The sequence below is a fragment of the Lycorma delicatula genome, chromosome 1 (genome assembly GCF_047948215.1).
Source record: "Lycorma delicatula isolate Av1 chromosome 1, ASM4794821v1, whole genome shotgun sequence".
NCBI lineage: Eukaryota > Metazoa > Arthropoda > Insecta > Hemiptera > Fulgoridae > Lycorma > Lycorma delicatula.
The window spans coordinates 231908144-231932756 of record NC_134455.1 but is presented as its reverse complement, the minus strand read 5'-3'; the positions used below and the strand labels follow the sequence as shown (position 1 = coordinate 231932756).

Sequence of the window (24613 nt, the reverse complement as noted above, 5' to 3'; positions counted from 1 at the left end):
GATTAAAAAATAGTTTTAAATAACTAATAAAAAAATGCAAAAGAAAAGTACATATTTTTATACGAAAAAATTATATGTATGTAAACGTAAAAATATAGTGGTACTTTATTTTGGTTTTTCATTTTATTTTAATTTGATTTTATCTTTTTTAATTGTTTGCATTTTTTTGCGTAATTTTATTTGAGTCATTATCCAAATTAAAAAAACAGTGATTTAATTCAAAAAATAACAAATCTTTTCTTTCAGTTCTTGAGCTAAATTAAGCACATAAAGAAAACTTAACAAAGATTTTCAAGTATTATTTACTATTGACAATGGGTCATAGCTCCTTTCAGTCCAAAGAATCTGGCCGTTAGAATGATCGTTATTAAGTAAGATTATTAGTAAGATGATCATCGTTCATCTTCATCTAATATTTCATAATGTATATTATTTTATTTTATATTTTTATTATTATTGCATATACGTTTGTACATTTACGAGTCCACCTACTGTAATAGACAACACAGTTACTACTGTTGAAGCATCTAACAAAAATGGAATAACGTAAAATTCTTTTTCTGTTACAATAATCAAATTTTATTTATTGTATTCATTAATTTTTACAGCCGTACAGGAGTACGGGTGTAAAAATTGCTTTATTCAATGTATTTTTTTTATGTGGCAAATTCCAATGAAAAAATTCAGTTTTATGCTAAATAATTACTCTGGTTCGTTTCAACATCGTTCCACGTATGTGTCTAAAAAATATATTAAAAAAATTAATGAAGGTTCCTTTGAGTGGTTGTTTCATTTCGTGAGTGAAGAGATGAAAGCTAAATTCGATCGCGCAATGTTATCAGTATTTCAATGAAAAGAGAGAAAGCGGTATGTTGTTCCCAACTGATCAATCGTTTACATTCTGATTTCTCGTGTATTAGGACGAAGAGGAAGAGTTGCTGGTTAAAGGGTGGTTGATGATGATGGCAAGGGGGGTATATTGCTAGACCTGACCCCAACTGATAACGTTATCACACTCGTGATTTTCCTCCTTGTACCACCGCTTACTCTGATCAGTGTGACAGTGTTGGTTATAATGCCTTTCTGCTCCTATCCAACCAATATTTTTTATCTCCACACCATACAAACTCATGTTTACGCACAGATACAAGTTTTTATAAGTAATATACGGTAACTTTTTTCATCTCATACCCTCAAACTTAATAACATTTACAAATCTTTCAAACATACAACGAAAGTGTTTACAAATCAGTTCCTTTCATAAAATGTACACTATTATTAATTATGTATAATTTTAATGAAAAATTAGCCTTTCTTTATATTCTGATTAAATTTTTTTTATAGTTCTAACTGAAATTTATTTTAATGTATTTTACAGATAAACTTGCAAAATCATAGTCATAGTTTAATTTTCTTAAAGTAACTATAAATAATTTTTCTTGCAACAGCTGGAGAATCAAAATCATATAATCATATAATTTCCATATAAATAGAAAATCTTCCAAATGGTTACGTAAAATGAACAATATTGCAAGGCGTAATAAAATACTCTAAAAATATGCTATTTTATAAAAAAAATGGTATTGGAAAAACTGTTAATATTCAGTTGCGTTTATTTCAGTAGGCTGTTCGATAAAAATAGATTATTCTACGGAATAGTATAAAATATGGACACATTAGTTGGTGACAAGAACATTCCTATAGAAACATAAGTATTTATGCGTTTCAAAAAAGTATTACCTATTCACTATGATTGCTAAAAGCTATCTTATTACCACTGAGCCCATTTTATTAAAATTTAGCAAAAATCAACGATTAAAGCATAAAGTTAATTGTTACCTACAATCACCCATAATTGTGGTTATCCAAAAAAATTACTAGAAACAACGTATTTATTTTATTGTTGGGGACCACAGAAAAAATATAAGGATAACACTTCATGATTTTAGTTTTATTTTTGCCTCATATTTACATTTTTTTCTTAGGGACTTCCGAGTGGATGTGTTCTTACTGCCATCTTCATTAGTAATTTTTCTGTGAGCTGTCTTTATAATCATTGTTTTTCCCCCTTTTGTTTTCCAATATCAACATTTTATTTGCATAATTCATACCTATTTTGTTTTTTGGTAGTCTTCAAATTCGGCTAGGCAAATTCCTTTTTGATAGGCAAGTGCCGTTCTATATTGTTTTTCTTTTCAAACGTTGACAAATGTTTTGAAAATTAAGTAACATTACTTATAAATCAAACTTTGTATCTGGTAAAAAGATTAATTATTTTTGTAATTATCAACACCCAACATTTAATATTGGTAGAAAAACTGATTATTTTCAGATGATATCACCTGTGATTAGTTTCCATAATAGGGGCTGATCCGAAGCCTAGGCAAACCGGGAAAACACGTACCTGGGCTTAGATTGGCCGTTGATACGAATGTGTACATTAAAAAAATGTTTTTGTTTAAACGGGAGACTCTTAGCTTTGTACTGGTGAGGACCTTGTACATGTACTTATTATTCTAACTATTAACTGTGTCAGTCAACTAATAAGATTTTTTATTCTCGAAAGTGTTTGTATTGGTCATTCAGTGAAGACGAAGTGCTTCAATTTTAAGTACCGGGCCAGGCATTGTCTGATTTAAGATTAGAATTTTAGAGGGCGAATTTAATCTTCTGCGGATCATGAGAATGTAAGAATAGCAGATATAAAATGTAGCCGTAGCTTGTGAGGGTCAAACTTCACGCCATATATATCAAGTTTGAAACTTAAAGCAAAGAATCTTAAAAAGTAGGCTGGAGATACCAAAAATATGAACAAAGATAAATTGGGGAGAAATTATCGATATATTCTTTACGGTACTTACTGTTCACTTGAGTTTCTGTACTATCTCTGACCCTAAGCCATAACGATGCAGATACGTCACCGAAATAACCACATTACCTATTTATGTATAGGCACGTTTCAGAAGTATAAACCGATTGATAAGTACAACGCATGATGTCCAAGTCCCATAAATTAAGTAAGAGATAATACTAGATAATGTTTATAAAAATAATGTCCATTATAGGAAGAGTTAGTCAATTTTTGAGTTATTGAAGTTTATAATGAATATTCATAAGTAATTATGAAGTATATAAGTTTGTGATACATATTTAATTAAAACATAAGAGAAAAGAGTAAAATGGATGTTACAGAAATCGAAACTGCAAACTACATGGAGGATGAATGAATGTAAGACATTGGTCACATCAACGGCATTTATTATCAAGTAAGCAATCTTGATTAAAATCAATAAAAATAAATAGTTTTTTGCAGAAACTATCTATAATATAATCGATCTAATAACTTGCCACTGATTCCGGCTTCCTTGCCGTGCTTTGATTCTTAAATTTCTTCCAGGTTAATTTTGAGGGTAGTAAGTTAAATAACTAGTGAAAGTATATAAATATAAAAATAAAATAAATATAATAAGATATATATATATATATATATATATATATATATATATATAATGACTACGATTATAAAATTACTCGTATAAATACAAAATTATATTGTTATTTTTCAAATAAAATGAATATTAAAATCCCGCTTTTTATTTATGAGGGAAATATGCCTAGTAATAACCCTCACGTATATTTTAAAATTGAACTATCGCACAAAATTAAAGTGAAAATGCACGTGAATTCTCTCTTATCTGAAATATAATAAATATTTGTTTTAAATAGAAAACTATCTTACTAAATTCTGTTCCTGAAATTTAAACTTGAATGGTTACATTTAACTTCTCTATCTATATCTCTTTTAATGTACAGAAACTACAACCCGTTTAAAATGCATTAAACAGATATTTTTTTAATTTAGTGTAGCCTATTCAGTTGAAATTTTATATGTATTTGATTGAGCACGCAGAATGAAAATAAAAAAAGTATGAACTCTTCAGAAGTTTCTAAAATTTTGATAATAATTATAACTAATAAAAGTAACAAAAAATTATTTGTATGATAATATATATATATTTTTTTTATATTACAGGGTGGGTTTAGCGGTTGCACGATGGACAGCAACCTACTGGTGGGGTTGCTTGTTTCGATTGTGTCGGTGATCGGGGGAGTGTTTGCCAACCCAGAGGCTAAGAGGTTATACGACGATCTTCTATCAAATTATAACCGGCTCATCAGACCTGTCGGTAACAACTCCGATAGATTAACTGTAAAGATGAATCTCAGGTTATCCCAGCTGATAGATGTTGTAAGTAAAATTGATATTATTTTCTAATTATTTATAATAAAAGTAGATTTATAGCTAACTGTAATAAGATTTTTCTCATAATAGGAAATTTTATGGTAAGATATTTTAACCGATTGGGTTTTGTGTGGTAAGACCCTAAAAAAAATTACACGTAAAACGTACATGTAAGAAATGTACTACATGAATTAATTTAATAAAACTCCTGGAAAGAATAATGGGACCTATCGTAGTTTAGTATCTTAAATTTATAATTTATGAATTGCTACTTTCGTTAAAAAATAAAATGTTTTTTTCTTTTAATTCAGTTCTTAAATTAAATTCTCAGAAAGGAAAATCTCATAAAAAAGATATTAATAGATTTACATTTTGATTTTTAATAAATCACAATCACCAGACAAAGAGAAATAAATTAATGTAAATCTTAATACAAAAAATAAAATAGAAATATTCCCAATAGAAATAAATAAGTAATAAAAAATATGCAAAAATACTAAATAATTATTATTAAAATTCATATTTACTTACCCCGGTGTATAATTATACTGTATAACTAGCCATACAGTATATTATGTAAAGGAAACTACACTAATCAGATTGAATTTTGCATGTTTAGGAGTTTTGTAGATCTTGATATTTCATGACCCTTCTAACTTATAAACAAAATTTTTTCATTTAAAAATTCCAGAAGAATGTTTGTATGTATGTATATGCACGTTGGCCCGCTTTTACTTATCTCCAGACTAGGTAGACCAATTTGGATGAAATTTGAACACGATTTATGAAATTGGGCATTAACGGCACTATTTTTTGTTGGTCGCAACTTTCAAGGGAGATGGAAGATGTGGACTTCAGAAGTCCCTTATCTCAAAATTTTACTTAAAAGATTTGGTAAATCTTTTCGTGTAATCTACTGTCGCTTAGTTAGTTAAGATACTATACGATGGTGGTCAGTCTTTTTTAAACTCTGTAAAGGTGTAGAGAAAATTTTTTTTGTCTTTTCTGGACTCAAATTGAGATTTTATTACTAATTAGATGATACCATTGGATTAGTAGGTGACTTTATGAATTTGGATGATATCATGCAGGAATGGATGAATATCCCAAAGTTTTTGCTCTTTTCCTTCAGTTTTCGTTTTTCTTTATATTTTCAGGGTGGATCTGTTTATATCTACGATTAATTTTGAATATGGGTTATTGATTTTCCTCCTTAACAGTAGTTGTCGGGAGCCAGAGCATATAAATTTCCTAGCGTCATCAGGAAAATTATGAAATTATTGCTGAGTTTTGTTCTTCTCTTTCTACCAAAAAAATAAACTGATAACAATAACAACTAACTGTCTAACTGTTAACTAAAAAGTGGTATAACAATGTATATCTTTACTTAGTCCAAATAAAAAAAGAAGGCAGCCAATGCCGCATAAATTCTCCAGGATAGTATAGGTCTACAAGCCATTAACCACCATTACAACCCACTGATCCTCTCCCGTTGTTTAAAGTAGATTAAGATAACAGTTTCCCTCACGAATGACAGGTAGCATGTACTGAAGTCACATAAATACTTCCTTAACATAAAAAAATATAAACAAAGAACTATTTATTGTTCCCATACCATAAGTTTCATATTAATTTAATAAATTTATTTAAAATTTAAAAGGCTCTTTCAAATTTGAATATTTTGTCGTTATCCATACGTTTTCACTATCATAGAAAGAAAAGTTCACGATCTTCATTATGTATATGTCAAATCGCATAACTGGATTGATCGAATGCAACCTGATACGAATCACAAAAGCTATTCAGATGAATTATATTAAAAAAATAGCATGAAACTAATGCCCGGGTCGCGAGAGAAGGAAGAAGTTTTTCTTGCGTTCTTCAAAACACGGTTACATATTAGTATGCCAAGCTTAACAAAATACATCTCATATATAGCCAAGCAAGTTTCATATAACTCTGTTCACCACAGCTGCATAGGTGACATCATTAATCTCGGAGAGAGCATTCTGAGGGGTACACATTTGCTTCAGGAGTTTCTCTCTTTTTATAAGAAAGGCTGATTGAAATAGTGTAAAGCAAAAAATTTATGTACCCCTCATTTTTGTTATGAAGAAATACACCGTGAGAAATTTTAACTCAGTGGAAGAATCCTTCCTAGAATAATAATTCTCCTTATTACAAACAATTTTTTCAAAACTTTACTTCATAAAAATTTATTTTATTTTTAAATCCCTTCCAATACTGAACCACTATTAATTTATTTATTTTTATACAATTATTTTTTATTTTGTTTTTATAATTTTGTTGGACCTAAACTTACGAATATTCTTGGTTTAAATTTTTTCTCAAACAAAATGTTACATCAAAACATAATGGTGTATCAAAACAAAAATCTATCGCTTTTCAAAGGTAAATTGGTGTGATAAGAATTGATTTCATTCACCTCATTCGAAACATAAAGTTGTCCATTATTCTTATAAAAAGTTTCAGCTACCTTATTTTAGGATTACATTGTTTGGATTAAGACGGTTTGTGCAGCAAAATATAAGCATTAGATTTGCTGGCTTTCGTGGCATGAGTGGTAGCGACTCGGCCTTTCATCCGGAGGTCCCAGGTTCGAATCCCGGTTAGGCATTGCATTTTCACACACGCTACAAAATCATTCATCTCATCCTCTGAAGCAATACCTAACGGTGGACCCGGAGGTTAAAAAAAGTTGAAAAAAAGCATTAGATTAGCCATTAAATGGTGTTCTAAGTGTAGTTACAAATACATTGAATGAAACTATTTCAATGAACAGGTATTACAGTTTTTTCCGTCGTTAATAAATAAGAAAAATAATCCTATCTAGAAGTCCGTTATATATGTTCTCGTAACATTATACTACTGTACTGCTAATTAAGAGGATAACGTCTATCTGCTATATTAAGGGTACTTGTGATATCCGTTCCTGAATACTGCGCATCAAATTCTGAAATATCTTGAACTGTAAACTCTCATGGTTTTACATCTCCGTAATGTTTTTCCATATCCTGGTGTACATATTTTAGTCTTGCTAATAGTCCTCTACTCTCTTCGAGGTAGATTCATACTATATCAATCGGGTCAGATACTATAGAATTTTTTAGTTAGTCTGCTTACTTTCCAACTGTACTTCCACCAAACTTTTTAATTAGAGTTTACTCTTATATTACATTATATCACAATACTCAACCACGAGTTGTAACATTTATATAAATCATACACTTAAAAAAAAAAAAAAAATTCTTACGCAGTATTTCTTTACCCTAAATAAATATTATTGAGGATTACTTAAAGCTTTATCTGTAATTGTTATTTTATTTTAAGTAGTAGTTTGCATTATTATTATTATTGTTATTAGAAAATATTATTCAATAAGTCACAAAAGAGTTAGTTTCTGGAAATTTTAATCTGAATATCATTTCAACGCAATTACTCTTTCGCATTAAATGAAGAATTAAAATGAAAATTCTCAACAAAAAAAAAATTAATTCATATCTGTATCTTTTATATAAGTAAGTATGTTCAAACCTCTTCTTTGATGATTTGTTGAAAAGAATATGACGTTATATAGGTGATGATATTGTTATAACAAAAAAATACTTACCCAAGGCTTGTAATATTTCAATATTAAATTCATAAATTTAACTAACTGTATACAACACCAAGCACTCATATATAGCTTATTATGCAACATTTTTTAAGACAAAAATTTAGAAATTTCCTCAACAGGAAGGGTGGTTGAAAAAATCAGATTACTTCAGACTCACTAGTTAAGAAACAAAACTTTTGTTTATCACTGTAATTTTTCCAGCTCTAATAATTTTAAATCTTTGGGTCGATACAAGTTTATCGTTTTCTGTGTGTGCTCTGATTTCTGTTGTCATCGGATAATGGAGTAGTTAAGTCGAGGATAAGAGTTCCTATTTTAACTCAAAAAATTAAATCTCGGCTTTTACATTATCCAGTACCAGGTGAGGTAGCCAAAACTATTTTGAGCAAAATTATGGGTGATAGGCAATTAGGTAGGTGAAACCAATTTTCATACCTTTCATCTTTTTTTGAAAAGCAATAAATTCTAGAAATAAGAATATAACCTTAGGATTGAGTAATTCCAATCTGTACGGCAAGAAAGAGGGTGTTTGGTAGTTATTTAAAGATTTTATGAAACAAAAATTACTTTTACATGATATGAGTATGTGAGTTTATTTAACTAGTCTGGCCTACTAAAACTTTTTTATCTGTATGTGCATTATCTCCCTAATTTGACTATCTGTATTAACTGACGCTCGCTGTTTTCCTCCTACCACTTTGTTGGGGAAGTCCAAAATACAATGACTACCTTCTTTAACCATCCCAACCTCGAAAGGGAAGACACCCGCCTTGTGACGCTTCCAGTCGCCATGCTAAACTCCCCGTTCATAGCCCTGATCGGCTTTAACGATAATCGTCTTTCGCTCTCTAACTTTTTACATCCCATAATAAGAAGCCAGGCCTTGTTGGGATGCCACAAATGTAAATGTGTGGATAGAAATTTACATTGGTGATTTTAAACTCAGTTTTTGCCTTTCCTGTAGGACTCGTCCGGACAACTTGAATGTCCTACATCGATGCCCTCTGAACTAGCTAACCGAGTTCGAGGAAGCACGAACCCCGCGCCTAGTTCTACTTTTACTGACCCAATTTCTAGTAAATGCCTCATAATTCGAGGCAAATTAAACAACATACCACCAAAAATGTTGTTCGCAACAACGAAATTTAGTCCTAGTTCCATAAGTGAACTCAACTTCAGTTCATACCCCAGACTTAGGTTAATTTACGGACTCGTAAATTCTGGACTCGAGACAGTTCTGTAGCCACCGACAACAGCTAACACTAGAAGTCGCTGGGCTCGCAAAAGAATATTCTTATAACATTGGAATTGTATACGATGAGCCCAGACGGGCGCAATGTGCAACATTATGGCCCACAGACACCTTTATAAAGGATACGCATGGTTCGATAATTCAACCCCCAATTGGGATGGATGACTTTACTGACATCAAAGAAGGCATCGATGGCCTTCTTAACAATTAACTGAAGGTGCTCCCCTCATCAAGGATGATACCCAGATACTTCAGAAAGATAACATACCTAATCGGAAGGCCATCCATCACAAACCCCAGGTGACGGGTCGCGCCGAGACAACCTTTAAGAAATCTTTTAACGGCCTTCTCCGACCTTTTAGTGGATTTCTCCGCACTGGAAACCATTTTATGCTGAAGACTCCACAACCTTAGAACCTTACATGCCTGCGTTGCTCTGAGCTCTATCTCGGCTCGCGAATTGCCCTCGACCAGCAGCAACCTTTCGTCGGCATATTCCACGATGCAGCAGCCACACTGGGCATCCGTAATGGCATGAGAGGGTCGAACTCAACGACCCGGCACCTTCCTTAACCAGCACATAGGTAATAAATTTTAATATCTCTTCATGTCAATAGAAGCATATTTTAATAACTCTACTACAATTCCATCATGTCCAGCAGCCTTTCTGTTTTTGCTGTCCTTCAAAGATTTCTATAATTCAGACATAACCCGCCTATCCACTTCTCCGTATACTGTATTATCTTTCTCCTCCTCATATTAATATTAACATTAATTAATCATCCATGTTGAAAATATTCTAAGAATTTTCATGGTTCTACAGCTCCTATTTTTGCAAGTTTCCTCTACCCAGTAATTAGAGATTTCATTACTTTTTATGCTACATTTTGTCACCCGTGAATGTCGTTTTCTAGTCATGTTATAAAAGAGCCCTATTTCTTATTTTGTTGTTCCCAGCAAATCTTAAGTGATATTTCTTTGTCTGTTACATTTTTCTATGTCTTTTTCATTTTTTATCATGAAGCACATCATATATGCTTCTTTTTTCTTCCTTAGGTCTTTTTGAGTCCTTGATTCCAAAAATTAATCTTTTTCTTTGCCGGTCGTTTCGATGTCTGAGCGCATCATATACTGCTGTGCTTAATACTTCCTTTATGTTATTCCTTCTTCGTTAATGTAATAAGTTAATATAATTCTATTGTTATGGATATCGAATCTATTTTTATACAGCAGTTTTACTAAGTTTTCTTCAAGGATGTGGAGCTTTTATTTTAAGTTATTTTATGACGTTTCCGTTTATTTACCGCTGATTCTGTCCCTTTTTCCGAAGCTTATGCTTGCCAGTAATTTTATCAATCCTTGGGCGTTTTCCGAGCACTGCGCAGGTTAAGCTTAATGGTAGGACTGCTACCTTGCTTCCTACAAGCGTGCTTAACAGTTTACATGAGATGCCGCTCTAGGCTCTTCCGCCCTCTCCGCCGTTGGAAAATTCTCTTCCGTCTTCAGAGCCGTTGACCATTCATGACCCTACCAACGTGGAAAATTTAGGATAGAAGAATATCTGGAATAAGGGAAACTGATCACCATATCCTTAGACATGTCGTGGAGTACTACACAGGTTGATGGCTGGTTCATTGCCATCTACTCCATTAGATCCTTCCAAGGGAAGAATACCTTTGAAGGGACAGTTTTTTCTTACGGTGGGTATAAGTGGGTCAATTAAAGCTTTGAATGTGACAATTCATAAATTTTTTTATAAAATTAACGACTAATTATAAAAACCACAGTGTGTTTGTTGTAGGAAATAATGATAGAGTAGAAGAAATACAACTTGCGTATGCCAAAAAATTGTTTATGGATCAACAACGTAATAGAAAAGATTTTTATTAATTTGTTTATTTGTGGCGCTAATAAATCTGTATCTGCAAAATATTAATAGTGGGGTGTTAACACCATAATTATGATACTTTTTTAATTAATGTAAAATTTATTACAACCCTGACAGAAGTTAAAAAAAAAAAACATTATGTTATTCATTCATTTTCCCTAATTTAGAACATTGATATTAATTAAATGAAATAATTGTATAACCCAAACATACTTCACGTTAATACCACAACACCATATTTTTCGGCGTTTTACTTAATGGGGGTTAAGTACTATCGCTTAAACGTAAATATCAATTATAGGAGTTTAATTTATCTATTACGTTCAAAAATAATTTTTAAATATTTTCATAACGCGCTTCACAACTTTTAGAAGTTTTGGAAACATTATCTGTAATTGCTTGTCGTTACACAGTTTTGATAAAAAAATTTCGGAAAAGTTATAAATGACAAAGAAACATCTATCCTTTATCAAATTCAGTTAAATGAGCCATCATCATTATACACCCCTTTTGGGAATATTTGATTGATGCTACATTATTGTCAATTTGCGTTAAATATATACTGTAGCAATTTCCTTTATAGGTTAGTGCAACAGAAGAAAGACACGTTATAAATTCCTAACTTTAATTACTAGTATTTCCCTTATCCATTCACCACAGAACCAATAGGAAATATATACCTTCTATTCTTTATTCACTGTTTCTCGCTACGTTAAATATTCATGTTTTTATTGTTTTTCTTCATGCAAGTAACACTTCTAATAATGAAAATGTAAAGATAATGATAATGATGGCTATTAATCGATTTTAAACAGTAATATTAAAAACGAATATTTAATAAAAATTTAAATTTTATGAACCTTAGTATTACAATTGAAATATTCTTATTAAATAATATCAAAAACAAATTTTTGTTTATTGAATTTATTTATGAAAATAATTCAGTAATATTCAATCCTCAACTACATCAAGTTATGGTTTTAATAAATATAATTAGTATTTGGGTAGTTTAATATTAAACGCCCATTGATAAGAGAATAAAGAATAAAAATAGTAATAATAAATATATAAGAGAAAGCTGATTAAAAAATATAATATTTTTTTTAACTCGTTAAGAAACCTTACAAATCTTTCAATTAATATTGTAATATTTTATCTATTACCATAATGTAGATTATAGCTTAAATATTTAGATTGTTTTATTTCTTCCGTTCATATTACCTAACAAATATCATTTGTTAGGTACTAACAAGTATGTACTTAACAAGTACATTTGAATAGCTAACTTTGACAGTTAACGGTACAAACTATGGTGCAATTTTTTTCTCTTGAAGTAACTATCTTTGAATTATTTTTGTTTATATAATGATACGGTTAACTTTTTATTTCATAGAGGAGTACTTGTTTAAAAAAAACACAAATAATTAAATGAATAACCAACAAAATCACACTCGAACAGTTTACAGTAATCATTCAAACAGTACATAAAAATAATAGTTTTTTCACCTAAACTATACATTCATTATTATCCAATTACTTTGAAATTAAATATTTTATTCTGAATTTCCATTTATGCAGACTAACTTACTTAGAAAAAAAATTTCGTTGTGGTGGCTATGTGTAATCTGGATTATAACATATATTATTTGAGTACATTTATTGAACTTGCGGTTCATTAATTTAAACAAATATGTGACTTGATACCTATGTAAATCGAATTGTAAACAAGATTTCTTAGGTAATAAGAACTCACAGAATGAAGATCTATACTAGTATATTGTGTTTCTTCATTTGGTTAATCAATGGGGGTGTATATATATATATATATATATATATATATATCCGTTAAATGTTCTTTTTTTGGTCGTTAAATGTTCGTTAAAATAACTTAACACGTTTCCATTAAAAAAAGTCCATAATGAAGTGCAAAACAGTAGTAAAATAACTAAAAAGTATTGAATTGAATAACCTTTAATAAGACATTTTTACCCAATATTTTTTTTATTACTAATAGTAATTCAATTAAGTTCCATACCGATAGGATGAAATGTGGTACATGTACAAAAAAAAATTAAATATAAATAAAATAATTAGAACGACTCATATTACTCAATATTTTCTTGATTAAATATTATTAATTACAAATTATTCAGTACAATAAGTTGCACTGGCTTAATTCGATGTAACGCGTGAAACAAAATGACCTGTCGGTGGAAGTTGCAAAACAAAACCGTTTTTAAGTTGTCAGGATGCGCAGGCGCGTGTGTGCAAACGCGTAGTTTCATGATCGTGTGTCGTGTTAGTACGAATAAAGTGTCGGCCATTTCACTACGTGTAGTAGTGACTAAGGGAAACTGTCGGGTCGGGTTGGAATCTTTGTGGGCTTGATTCCGGGTTTTGGAGAGCGGCCAGGGCAGTGTAGGCGAAGGGCGGAGAGGGGATGGCAAGGCGTGGAGGGTATTAGAAGGACGGGTGGGGAGGTTCCAAAACCCGGGTAATGCATGCCCGCCGCAGTGCATCGATCCGCCCCTGCGTTACGTCGTACGCTCTCAAAAACGGTTTGTACTACCTCCTCACAACCCACTTCAACCCACATTTTGCTTTCCTCTCTCTTTACATGTTAGGAAATACGCTTGTTGTATACACTTTTAGTTTTTATTTTTTATTCAAAATTAAATTATTAATATTTTCCACAGTCTATACAATTTTTAAACTTTTAATTACAAGCTATACTGTACACGACTAGGGCAAACAGTGCAGTATATTACAAGGTACAGTAATGTGTCTTAATAATTATATGAAATTTACAAATTTTCACTCCATTTTTACTTAAATTCGATAACATTTCAAGAGTAATGTCTATTACATTTATATTACTTAAAGATTATCTGTAACCCAACAGGGTAGGTCCCTGGACGAATATTTTTAACAATCCTTGTTTATATTATAACTATGGCATGTTATCCCAGTAAAAAATTTCAATATTAGGATTTCATTGAACAGAGTTTATATATGATTGATTTATAATTTGTCGTCATTTATAATTTAAACCATGTCGTCATGGTTTCAGGTCATAATCCTCAATTTTGTGATAATGTTTTTGTACTTAAACAGAAATCAGAAAAAATACTTGTTTAATGAATTTGCAAATCTCTGAAAGAAGATTCCAAAAGTAATGTCTATTTTTTTTTAACCTCCGGAACCACCGTTAGATATTGCTTCAGAGGATGAGGTGAATGACAAATAGCGTGAGAAAATGCCATGCCTGACCGGGATTTGAACCCGGGACCTCCGGTTGAAAGCCCGAGACGCTACAACTCGCACCACGGAGGCCGGCAAAAAGTAATATCTGCAAGTTGTGGACTTTACAAACAGACGAAACATAAATAAATAAACATAAATAACATATGTTATTTACAGATATATAATAGGATATAATGAATTTATAATAAAATAAAATATATTTATTACCGATAATTTTACGGCCAAATGGCACGTATACCACTGTTATGAAATTAGAAGAAATGGAATTTTAGATAATTCGATTCTATGCTACTACAAAGCAAACTATTTATTTTATGCTAAAAATAAAAATAATGCGGCTATATCAAAAAAAAAAAAATTATATTTAGATGATATAAACGTGTAAATATTTATATTTTTATATGTAATTGGTATCGTATTCTCATAATTGTATATTTTGTTAAAAATTAATATTATTTAATCATTTAATCAAGAGCGGTAAAAATACAATTTTATTATATAATATTTTTCAATAGTCAACAATGCTCGACATCATAATTATCATCATTCATTGAAGGCTAGGCCTTTTCGATTTGCCCACGTCCATCTCATCACCGCTTCTTTCGTCGTCATTATATGAACCAAGGCCCATCTCTTCTTTAACATTATTGATGATGGTTACTGTCGGTCTAGCTCTAGGGTTTTACCCTTGTCCTCTAATATATTCGTCAAGAACTGGTCTCTTCTTCTTCTGTTGGTCTTCTTCTTGGTCTCTTATTCGCTCGTCTTCTTCGTATAACATTTAGGAAGGATCTCCTCTCACTCATTTCTGCTAACACTTGTTCATTTATTCTAACAGCTACCCTTGCTCGACGACAATTAGGATTTTATAAACTTACATTGTTCGTGATGATAGTTTTGTTTATATCATCACATACAAAGTAATGTGTAATGCCATTTTATTACTTTTAGACTATTTTGAATAAAGTCAACGATTATCAGTGCCTTTGCTTTTAACTGTCTTCTCTTATCACGTATTCAGTGTCTGCATCCTTTACTCTTATCATAACTATATTTTTTTCGTAAATGCCAGTAATCTGATTCAAAACCTTTTCTATCTTTTTACTTTTTTTCTTTCAAATCTCCCTTTAGTATTTTCATTTCAATCAATAAAACACCTTTCAGACTTTTTACGTACTGGCTAATTCATTTATAATCTTCAATCTCTTTCTAATTATTTTCAGCACATGAAATCACGTTTTATATGCTTTTCTAATCCTAATTGCCCTTAAGAGACATTTTCTCTTAATTCATGAAAAAGTCTCAATTCATAACGCTTCTTTAAGTACTTTAAGTAAGTTTATTAATCCTCTCACTTCCTGCGACTATTCTTTATTTATATTTTTAATTGGGGTAACTATTACTTATCTCTTTTTTTAATTTTATTCAAGCACTTAAATATTTTACTTTCTACTCATATAATTACAATTCTTTTCATCATTAAATCTTTATATTAATTTTCTACATTCAATGTCACAATTTTTTTGGTTTCCTCACAATTCCTATAGTTTTTTTTTTTAATCGTTTGAAGGAGTAAATCCTATTTTTTTTATATTACTTTTTTTACCTTAAACTCATTTTTATCTGTCAGACGTTTGTAACCATGTAAAGTAGGTATTAAAATAACAGCTAATACAATTTCAGACGTCAGGATTATTATATTCCAAAAGCTTTGACGTTTGCATTGATTTCCCGATGATTATATTGTTATTTTTAAATTAATTGAAAATTTAAAAAATCTAACATCAATCCGTTTTCCTGAAGCAAGAAAAAAACAGATATTTAATATATATTTTTCTTTTCAGATGATTAATATGGTCTATTCTGTCTTTCCGTTTTATAAATATACATTTTTTTTCTTTGTTGCAGTAGTATTCGAAATCAAATTTTAATTTCATTTGTTATTATTTTAGAGGAAGGGAACGGTATTTCTGACCACCTATTTGGTTTCCGGAGTTGCCATTCCAGGAATGAACAAACTTGTAGAATTTTTTATAACATCAGCGGTTGTTTAGAAAAGAAGGAATTTGCTGGCCAGTTTTTTTGGATATTCGACAGCCTTTTGATAATGTATGGTTGCCTGGTCTGCTGTACAATCTTAAGATGAGCCTGCCCAAACCATATTATTTGATTTTATGTAAGTACTTTGATAGACGGTTTTCACAAGTTAAATATGCATGAGTTTTATCAGGTTTTTTGATACAAAATCGGGTTTTCCGCAGCGTTCAGTCCCAAGATTGACTGGGCCAGAACAAAGTACTGAGACGTACTGGAGGCGCCATGAATTGCGAAGAACAAGGTGATTCACGATTACCTAGGGATGCCGTCTATCGTGAAGAAATTCACCGGTTAAACTTCAGGTATACATTTAAGCTTAACAACATGATAACCATCTGGCTGTTAACCTACTCGATAAGAGTGAGGATGTTAAGCGACGAAAGAGATAGCATGATTTGGATCTTGAGGCTGTACTGCGGAAACATTTTCCTTTTCTTTTTATTGTTGTATTTATCCTTTTTTGCGTTCAATTCATTAATTTTTTATCTATGTGTATTTTTTTAGTAACTTTTTGCTTTTTTATGTTGTACTCGTTTTACTTTTAATTGTATTATTTCAGACTTTTATTGTATTTTCATGAGAGATAATAACTGGATACTTCTCTTTCGCGTCATTATTGCTTTAAACGATTTACTTTTAGTTTCATTTTTTGGGAAACTGATTGTAAATAAAACAGTATAACAAAAAAAAAAATGTATTATCGTTTAGTTACACTCTTCTGTCATCTCTCTGTATCTTATACATTTTATATTACACAGCTGATATCTCATAGATGTAAGAAATACTAAGACAAATATTCTTAAATAATTAATTAAAACACTCATATCTGTGCTGGAACAGTTAATTCACTTTTATCCATAAGTTTTATAGCGTACCAGTTTACTTGCATATCTCGTATAACGTACGAGTTTTATAAAATACATATAGTTTTATAACTGGAGTTAGTAAGAGGAAACAAACTAAGGTAAATGAAATGAACGCTTAATTTAGAATAAATTAAAAGTCTCGTCACTAATTTTACAGATGAATAACATCGTTTAGTTGATTAGATAAACACTAATTAAGGAGTTGTAATCTTATCTTATTAACTTAAAATATGCAGGCCTAAAGGTTTAAAAAATTAAACCAATACAATATTATTAAAATATATCAGAACTACTTAAATAATGATTTTTAACACGTAGGTGAAAAGCTGACTGAATGAACACTTTGAAATTGGAAAATATCCTAATTTTATTGTTAATTTCATGTGTGTATATGTATATATTTTTTTAAATTAATAAGAAGACTAATAATTTGTTTTGTTTTGATTAGCTGGAGATGTTCAAATTATAATCATAATTTTTATTCCTGGATCATAAGAAAAATATCGGTTATTTTATGCAATTTTAATAAATAATGAAAGTGGTTTGATTAAACAAAAAAGAAAGATTTAAAATAAACATTTTTATATGTAAGTTTCTCATGGCAAAACAGAATTGCGAGTCAAACTGGTATCATGGTGCATTAACACGTTTCAGCTTACCCGTTAAGGAGAGCGGAATGTTGAAGTCAGTGATATATCGGCGGTCACTAATGACCAGCTCGAGTGAATGGTAAAATCAGTGCCTGGCAATACGCCAGGAAAGCCAATAAATACGTTAACTATATAAAATTCCCAAGATTCAAACTTCTTAATATTAGAAATAAATAGAAATGGAGATGAACTTTGCCAAAGATGAATGGACTCACACCATTTTTGTCATGATAATTTAATGTTTTGGATTCCAGTTAAGATATGACAAAAGTAATAATTTTAATAATCGATATAATTATTTTATATTATTTATTTTTTATTTATTTATAGTCGCATCAACAATTCAGTCGTCAGCAACTAAAAAGTTACGCAAGATTGTTTACAAGAAACTAATATTTAAAATGTAGAATAAAACAAACGTTGAGTATTAAACTAACAATAGAACGGTTAAAGCAATTTTTCAAATTGACAGTTTCGTATATTAAAATTTGTTAAATTAATATCCACATTTTAATATCATGTAAAAAATGTAATAACCTCTTTATGTCATCCTCTCGTTATGATCTTCATCTTGATGTCATCCTGTAGACTATGTATCTGCTTCATATTTTGACTTAAATTTACTAGATGACCACTAGTTACTAATTTTGGGCAATCTAGAAAAAGATGGTTTATAGTCGATTGCACATCGCATATCTCACAGTAAGATTGAGAAGAGCCAAGTAGATGCGTATGTGAATGTAATATGCCGAAACATTAGTCGTGTTACAATGATTTAATCTCGTCTGCTGTAAGGGATAAATGATTCTTCAAATAAATTTCCCGTAATTCCATATAGTCTCGTGGATAGACTTAATGGCTATTAAGTCATAATGTATTTCATTGGGTTTAGTTTATTGCAGGTTTCCCGTATAAAGTCTAACCAAGGACTTACCAAATCCACTCGAAGCCCATTTAACGAGGCTCACTTAATCGCTTCATCAACCTGTTCATTATGGCGAATGCCAAAATGTCTTGGAACTCAAAAAAATACCGCCTTTTGGTTTATATTTTAAAGTGTATCATATATTTTCTGAAGGATTGCTTCTGAGTTCCTGCAGTTTCAGCTTTGAAGCACGCTTTTAGAGCATTTTATAATAAGAAAATTTTCTTTTTTGTGGGTCCAAATATTTTTTAAAGCTGAATATGTAGTGTAAGCTTCACAGAAAAATATAGAGGAATAAGAATTGAGTTTATATAAGATTTCGCTAAAATGTTTATAATGTAGCAGCCACAACCTTCAGTGCAATCGGAACCGTCTGTATAGACGGGTATGATCTTTGTAGATTTGAGTTATCACGTTAAATTTGTTCCTGATTGTATTTATAAATAAACGTTGTTTATAATTGTTTACCAACAAATATTCTATTTTCGGATACGTACGTAGCCAAGGCGCAATACATTCCTTTCTTTTTGGAGGAACTTCTGAACAGATAAATTTAATTCTTGCTCGTAAATACTGAGTTTTTGACTAAAAGGTGAGAGCAAGGATTTCTATTTTCAAATATATTTTCATACGCAGCTTTAGCTGCTTTTCTTGAATATTTAGAAAGACTTAACCTTTCGACTGCGTATTTAATAATTTGATTTTTATTCCGATGTGGGTGTACATGGGATTCTGCTAATAAGATGGGTATTCGACTTGTAGCAATTTCGCTTAGGGATAATCGAATGCAATTATTGTGTATGCAATTTAATTTTTGTCTCTGCAGATGATTGTGAGATATTCAGCAAAAATAACTTTTTTTTACTGGGTAATTAATTGTATCAGCAATCCCATTTATAGCAATCAGAAAGAGCGTAACACTAAAAATAGAGCCCTGAGGGACGCCATTCTTTAACTGGAATACATCAGAAACTATTCCATTTATTTTAACAGTGACTATTCTTTTCCTTAAAAAGATTTCTAAAGAATTATGATTCCGTTAACTCCATTACGTAGCAAAATTATATTATAATTTCCTTCCGTACCATTTCATAAGCTTCAGTAATCACCAATATTACTGCTAGAAGGTGTTCAGGTATATTTGCAGATACTGCCAAAAGGTATGCTTTGCAGATATATTCTTCTGTATAGACATCAGGTGGTTCATAGTACATAGTTTTTCCCAAAATCCGTATTAATACAGTCAGAGAAATTTAGTTTCTTCCAGATGCCATTTTAATCTGTTGTTTATTCGTTTTTTCATTACTTTGCATATTGCATTTTTCAGCAATTAGACGGTAACTCTCTGCTGTACTACAATCCTGGTATGGCTTCGCTACAGAATAACAATAGATTCTATCCAGTAATCTGGAAATACACTTTTGTTTAAACTAATGTTGAATAGGTTAATAAGGTGTTCGATGCCTTCTTCTGGTAATTGCTGTATGAATATAAATAGGATTCCATCTGGCCCAATGCTTCATGATTTTAATGCTTGGAGTATTACTTGACGTTCGTTTTAACATAGAGAACATTTACTTGCAGGTTAATGTCAGTATTCTAAGTATTGAGTCAATGCTGAATCAGGGCTATTTTTTATTTTCAGAGTGTTGTCATTATCGTTCTAATAAATCGAATTTTTGGAAAATTTATTTCCCAGTATGTTTACCATTTCATAAGGCTCGTGTATTATACGATCATTATTACTTAAATTATACATAAGATTTGTCTTATAATTACCCTCGATTTTATTAATTTTGTTCCACACTTCAGAAGTACAGTTATTAAGTGATGAGATGAAATCGCTCCATTTTTGATATCTGCTTTATTTTTACACGATTCTATCGTTTGAAGCACTTTTTTACATTCTAAAAATGTGGCTTTATCTCGATGTTGATTACATTTATTGAATGCACTTTCAGAAGCCTGGATCACTTGCCTGCATTCCATATTCCATCAAGGAATAAGTGTTTTATAACTAGATCCGGTTTTTTAGGTATATTGATTTCAGCAGCATGTGTTACAAGATTGTGAGATTTTTAATACTCTCATTTGTTTGTTTTCCATTTCTTATGTGATGTAAATTAACAATATTATCAGCAAAATCTTTTTTAATTTATCTCAGCTGGCATGCGGTAATAACAATGATAGGTCTTTTTTCCAAATTATTGGATCCTTTGTGATACTTAACTTTATTTTACTAACTGCAGAATATTACGAGATCGATGGCACTAAAAGTCCTTATATGAGTTATTAGAATTTTTATATCCTTTCCGGTTATATAAACAGGTTTTGACTTTTCAATAGGTTTTACTATATTTTCCCCTAACTCCCAGTCTATTGGAGCCGCAACTGAGACTATGAACATTAAAATCACCCATGGTTAGAAAAGGCTTAAGTAGTTTATCTATATAAATTAATTCCTTCTATGTTATTTCTCAACTATTAGGAAGGTAAATATTACAAACAGTAAATTTTCCAAAATTCAATGTGAAGTCAAACCCATAGCTTCAAGAATAGTATTTAAATGTATTTCTGTATAATTCAGTCTATTGATAATATAAGTGACTACTCCATTCCTGATGTGGGCAGTGTTTCACCAATTCTAAAAAAACCACAATACATTTTGTTAATGCAACGCTATGGTTTCTCATAGAATTTATTTCCTGCAGACATATTACACTAGGATCCAGTTTATTGATAAAAAATTGTACGTTTTCGTTTTGTGGCTAAAATATTTTATAGATAATCTACGATTTAGCCTAACGACTAAATATTCATTCCGATGTAAGATTAAATTGTTAATTTGATGGATTGTACTTATATATGAAAAATTATCTAAATTAATCATGCTTTATGAATTGTATATTTATGACATTTGATAAACTTTCGTTATGAGATCGTAACGAAAGTTTATCAAATATCAGCACAGCTGTCGTTGCACTCATCGTCTGATATGCCTGTGGTTTCCGTTGCCGCCGTCGCTTCATCTTTTGAAATGTGCCATTCCAGTTTGTTTATTATGTGCATAAATTTATTTTTTTGTTTGTTTTATTCTAATAATTACGGATATGTATCTAAGTACGTGAATAATATCCATGATATTGAATATAAACTGTAATGAGAACACCAGTATTTTTGGGTCGTCCTTAGAACATTCCAAAAACTTCTAAAATCATTGTAATTCAAGACTACATTGTAATAAATCCAGACTTACTCCCACAAAATAAACTCTCAAATACAGTTGTGTCACTCTTTCATAAACTCTTATGCAAACCTTTTGTTTCTCCAGGGCCATAACTCAAGTTTACTCTGTGCTTGATAATTGGAAAAAATAAGCTAATGAACAATTTTTTAACATTTAAAACGGGGTTTTTTGAGGGTTTTTCTGAAGAACAACGATTACAGGTTTTTTTCTTGCGATATAAAAACGCCGTAAGCGTCGGGTGTATAACTAAACCATATCATTAATTTAATCTTGTTTTAAAAATTAGAGTGAATTTATACAATCTATTTTATTTTTCGTTATACTTTTTTTAGAACCAAATTAAAGTTTTTTAGCCTATTAAATTTAACAAACCAATATAATCTGATAAGAAACTGTAAAACTTGCGCTTGTAGGTAAAAAATATCGGTGATGGCTGTACGTACAATAAACCTGTGCAAATAATAATAATAATAATGAAGAATATATTCTGTAGAAATATAAACTGATGTCTTAATCTGAATTTCACGAAATTTAAGTTAGTCATTTTTTCCTTATCTAAAGGATTACTGTAAAAAACAAACAAAATGTAGATTTTTAGCCTATTAAAATACGTAAATCTACTTCAAAAAATGTTGGCTTTAGTAATATTAATAAAATAAACTTTCAGGTTATCTTTATTATATCTATATTATAAATTTGTTTGTTATCTATATTATAAGTTCTGTCAGTAGGTAAAGTTTTAATTTCTATTATGAGTAAACTATATCTTGAAAATTTTTTAACGTAATTTTGAGTTTACAAGTTTGATGTTCAAAGATTATTATTTTGTTTTACCATTGGAAATCTATGAAGAAAATTTAATTTATCATATTGGTAAATTATCTGGAAGAAACTAATAGTTTAGGATGTGAGGTAGTCTTATACATGGATCGTTCTATTAAACGTTGAAGTCCGGCTATCAAAACTTATCTAGAAATGAAGGAAACAAACGGATTGAAAATCAAGTGAAATAATGTATTATTTTAAGAGCTAGATTGTGTGTAACTAAGTAAATAATAGAACAGAATAGAAGCAAATTCTGAAGCTAAATGTCCGTACGTGCTGAAGTGCGAGATTCAGCACAATCGTTTTATGAGACATCGAAATTATTCAGCATGTTAGCTGACTATTAAGTTACCCAGCAATTAGAAAGTTACGATGCAGTTGTGATAGGAATTTTCCGTAAAATATTTTCCATTTATTTGCAACCTTTTAATGTTTAAAATCAATATAGATCATTAAAATGCAAATATTAATTCATTCATGTTGCCAAATACTGTGCCTACTAACGGTGAGCGCCGTTACGTACCAACGCTGACAGGTAGTAGTCTGGCAAATTTGCAGTCCATCTACGCGCTCTTCCCTCCAAGCCAGCTAACCGAACAACACCACCACCACTCACTGGCAGCTTTATAAGCACCAGCATGACAATGCGAAGGCATTTTTTTCCGGACCATCACCAACAAAAAAATAAGAAGGAAGAAGTTTTCTAGTCGGCCCAACGTGGAATCTCTCGGCGGATAAGGACATTCTCGCCGGAGTAGCAGGCCCGGCACAAAGCCTGCTAGTGCCAGGAGGCGTAGCGGCGAAGACGGAGCAGACCGAGCACTACTCGGGAAGGACCATTTCGGCCGCGCCGGCGGATAGTGACAAACGCCGACCCGAAACTGCGGGCCTATGGAAGCCATCACTATAACGGATGCTGCAGTGGGGACCAAACTGCCGCAGATGGGAAATTCTATCCCGATTCAGTGGACGATTAGCAATTCCCTGACTACCACCCGTTGGGCCGAGCCGACTTTGCTAAAGATCAGTAACTGTACTCAACAGCTCTTCTGAGGGCTACCTCATCAGACACACAAACCACTTTTTAAGTCCACCACTACAAAATCCCAAACAGTCCTTTTCAGGGCTACCATTAGGTTCTAAAGTTCCACGTGACGTCGGAACAATTCGGTGACACTACTTATTAAATTCATCTACTTCCTGAAGCAATTTAAATTTGTCAACTAATCTAAAATATGATGTTTGACTTCAAACTCTCTGTTCTCAGAGAAGTAAAGTCTCTGGATTCTCAGTTATTCAAAAAGGTTACGTCTTTCTTCAAAACGGCTACATCTTTTCTATCGCAATATTTTATAAAATTTTAATATCTTATCTATTTATTGTACATAGTTATCTAAAATTCTAAACTTAAATAAAGAAACATATTAAAATAATGATGTTAATGAGTGTTTTGCCGACTGTTATTTCTCAATAACAGTCAGCGTTCATGCCAATCAGACACCTCCATATCTTAGCATTTGCCCTTAATTTCTTCTTCCTTAGCATTATTAGTTGAAATCCTCTCCTTCCTCTTCTTTTTTTCCTTTCTTTATACCTACTAGAACCACCGGTATTACACAATTTCTTCTTAGCCGGTTCCTGTAAAACAACAATTACTATTATACATATTTCCGAATTTCAGAGACCTTTAGTAATGATTTCTTTCTGTCTGTTCATATC

At 31.1% G+C, this 24613-nt stretch overlaps 1 protein-coding gene across 1 annotated transcript in view; it reads left to right on the top strand.

Moving 5' to 3' along the window:
* Window positions 1-24613, top strand: part of nAChRalpha1 (nicotinic acetylcholine receptor alpha1) — a 671059-nt gene that overhangs the window by 202969 nt on the left and 443477 nt on the right. Inside the window, exon 2 of the mRNA XM_075374200.1 lies at window positions 4034-4249. Coding sequence (XP_075230315.1) covers window positions 4055-4249 — 195 coding nt within the window. The 5' untranslated portion in view covers window positions 4034-4054. The remainder of the gene's footprint in view (window positions 1-4033; window positions 4250-24613) is intronic.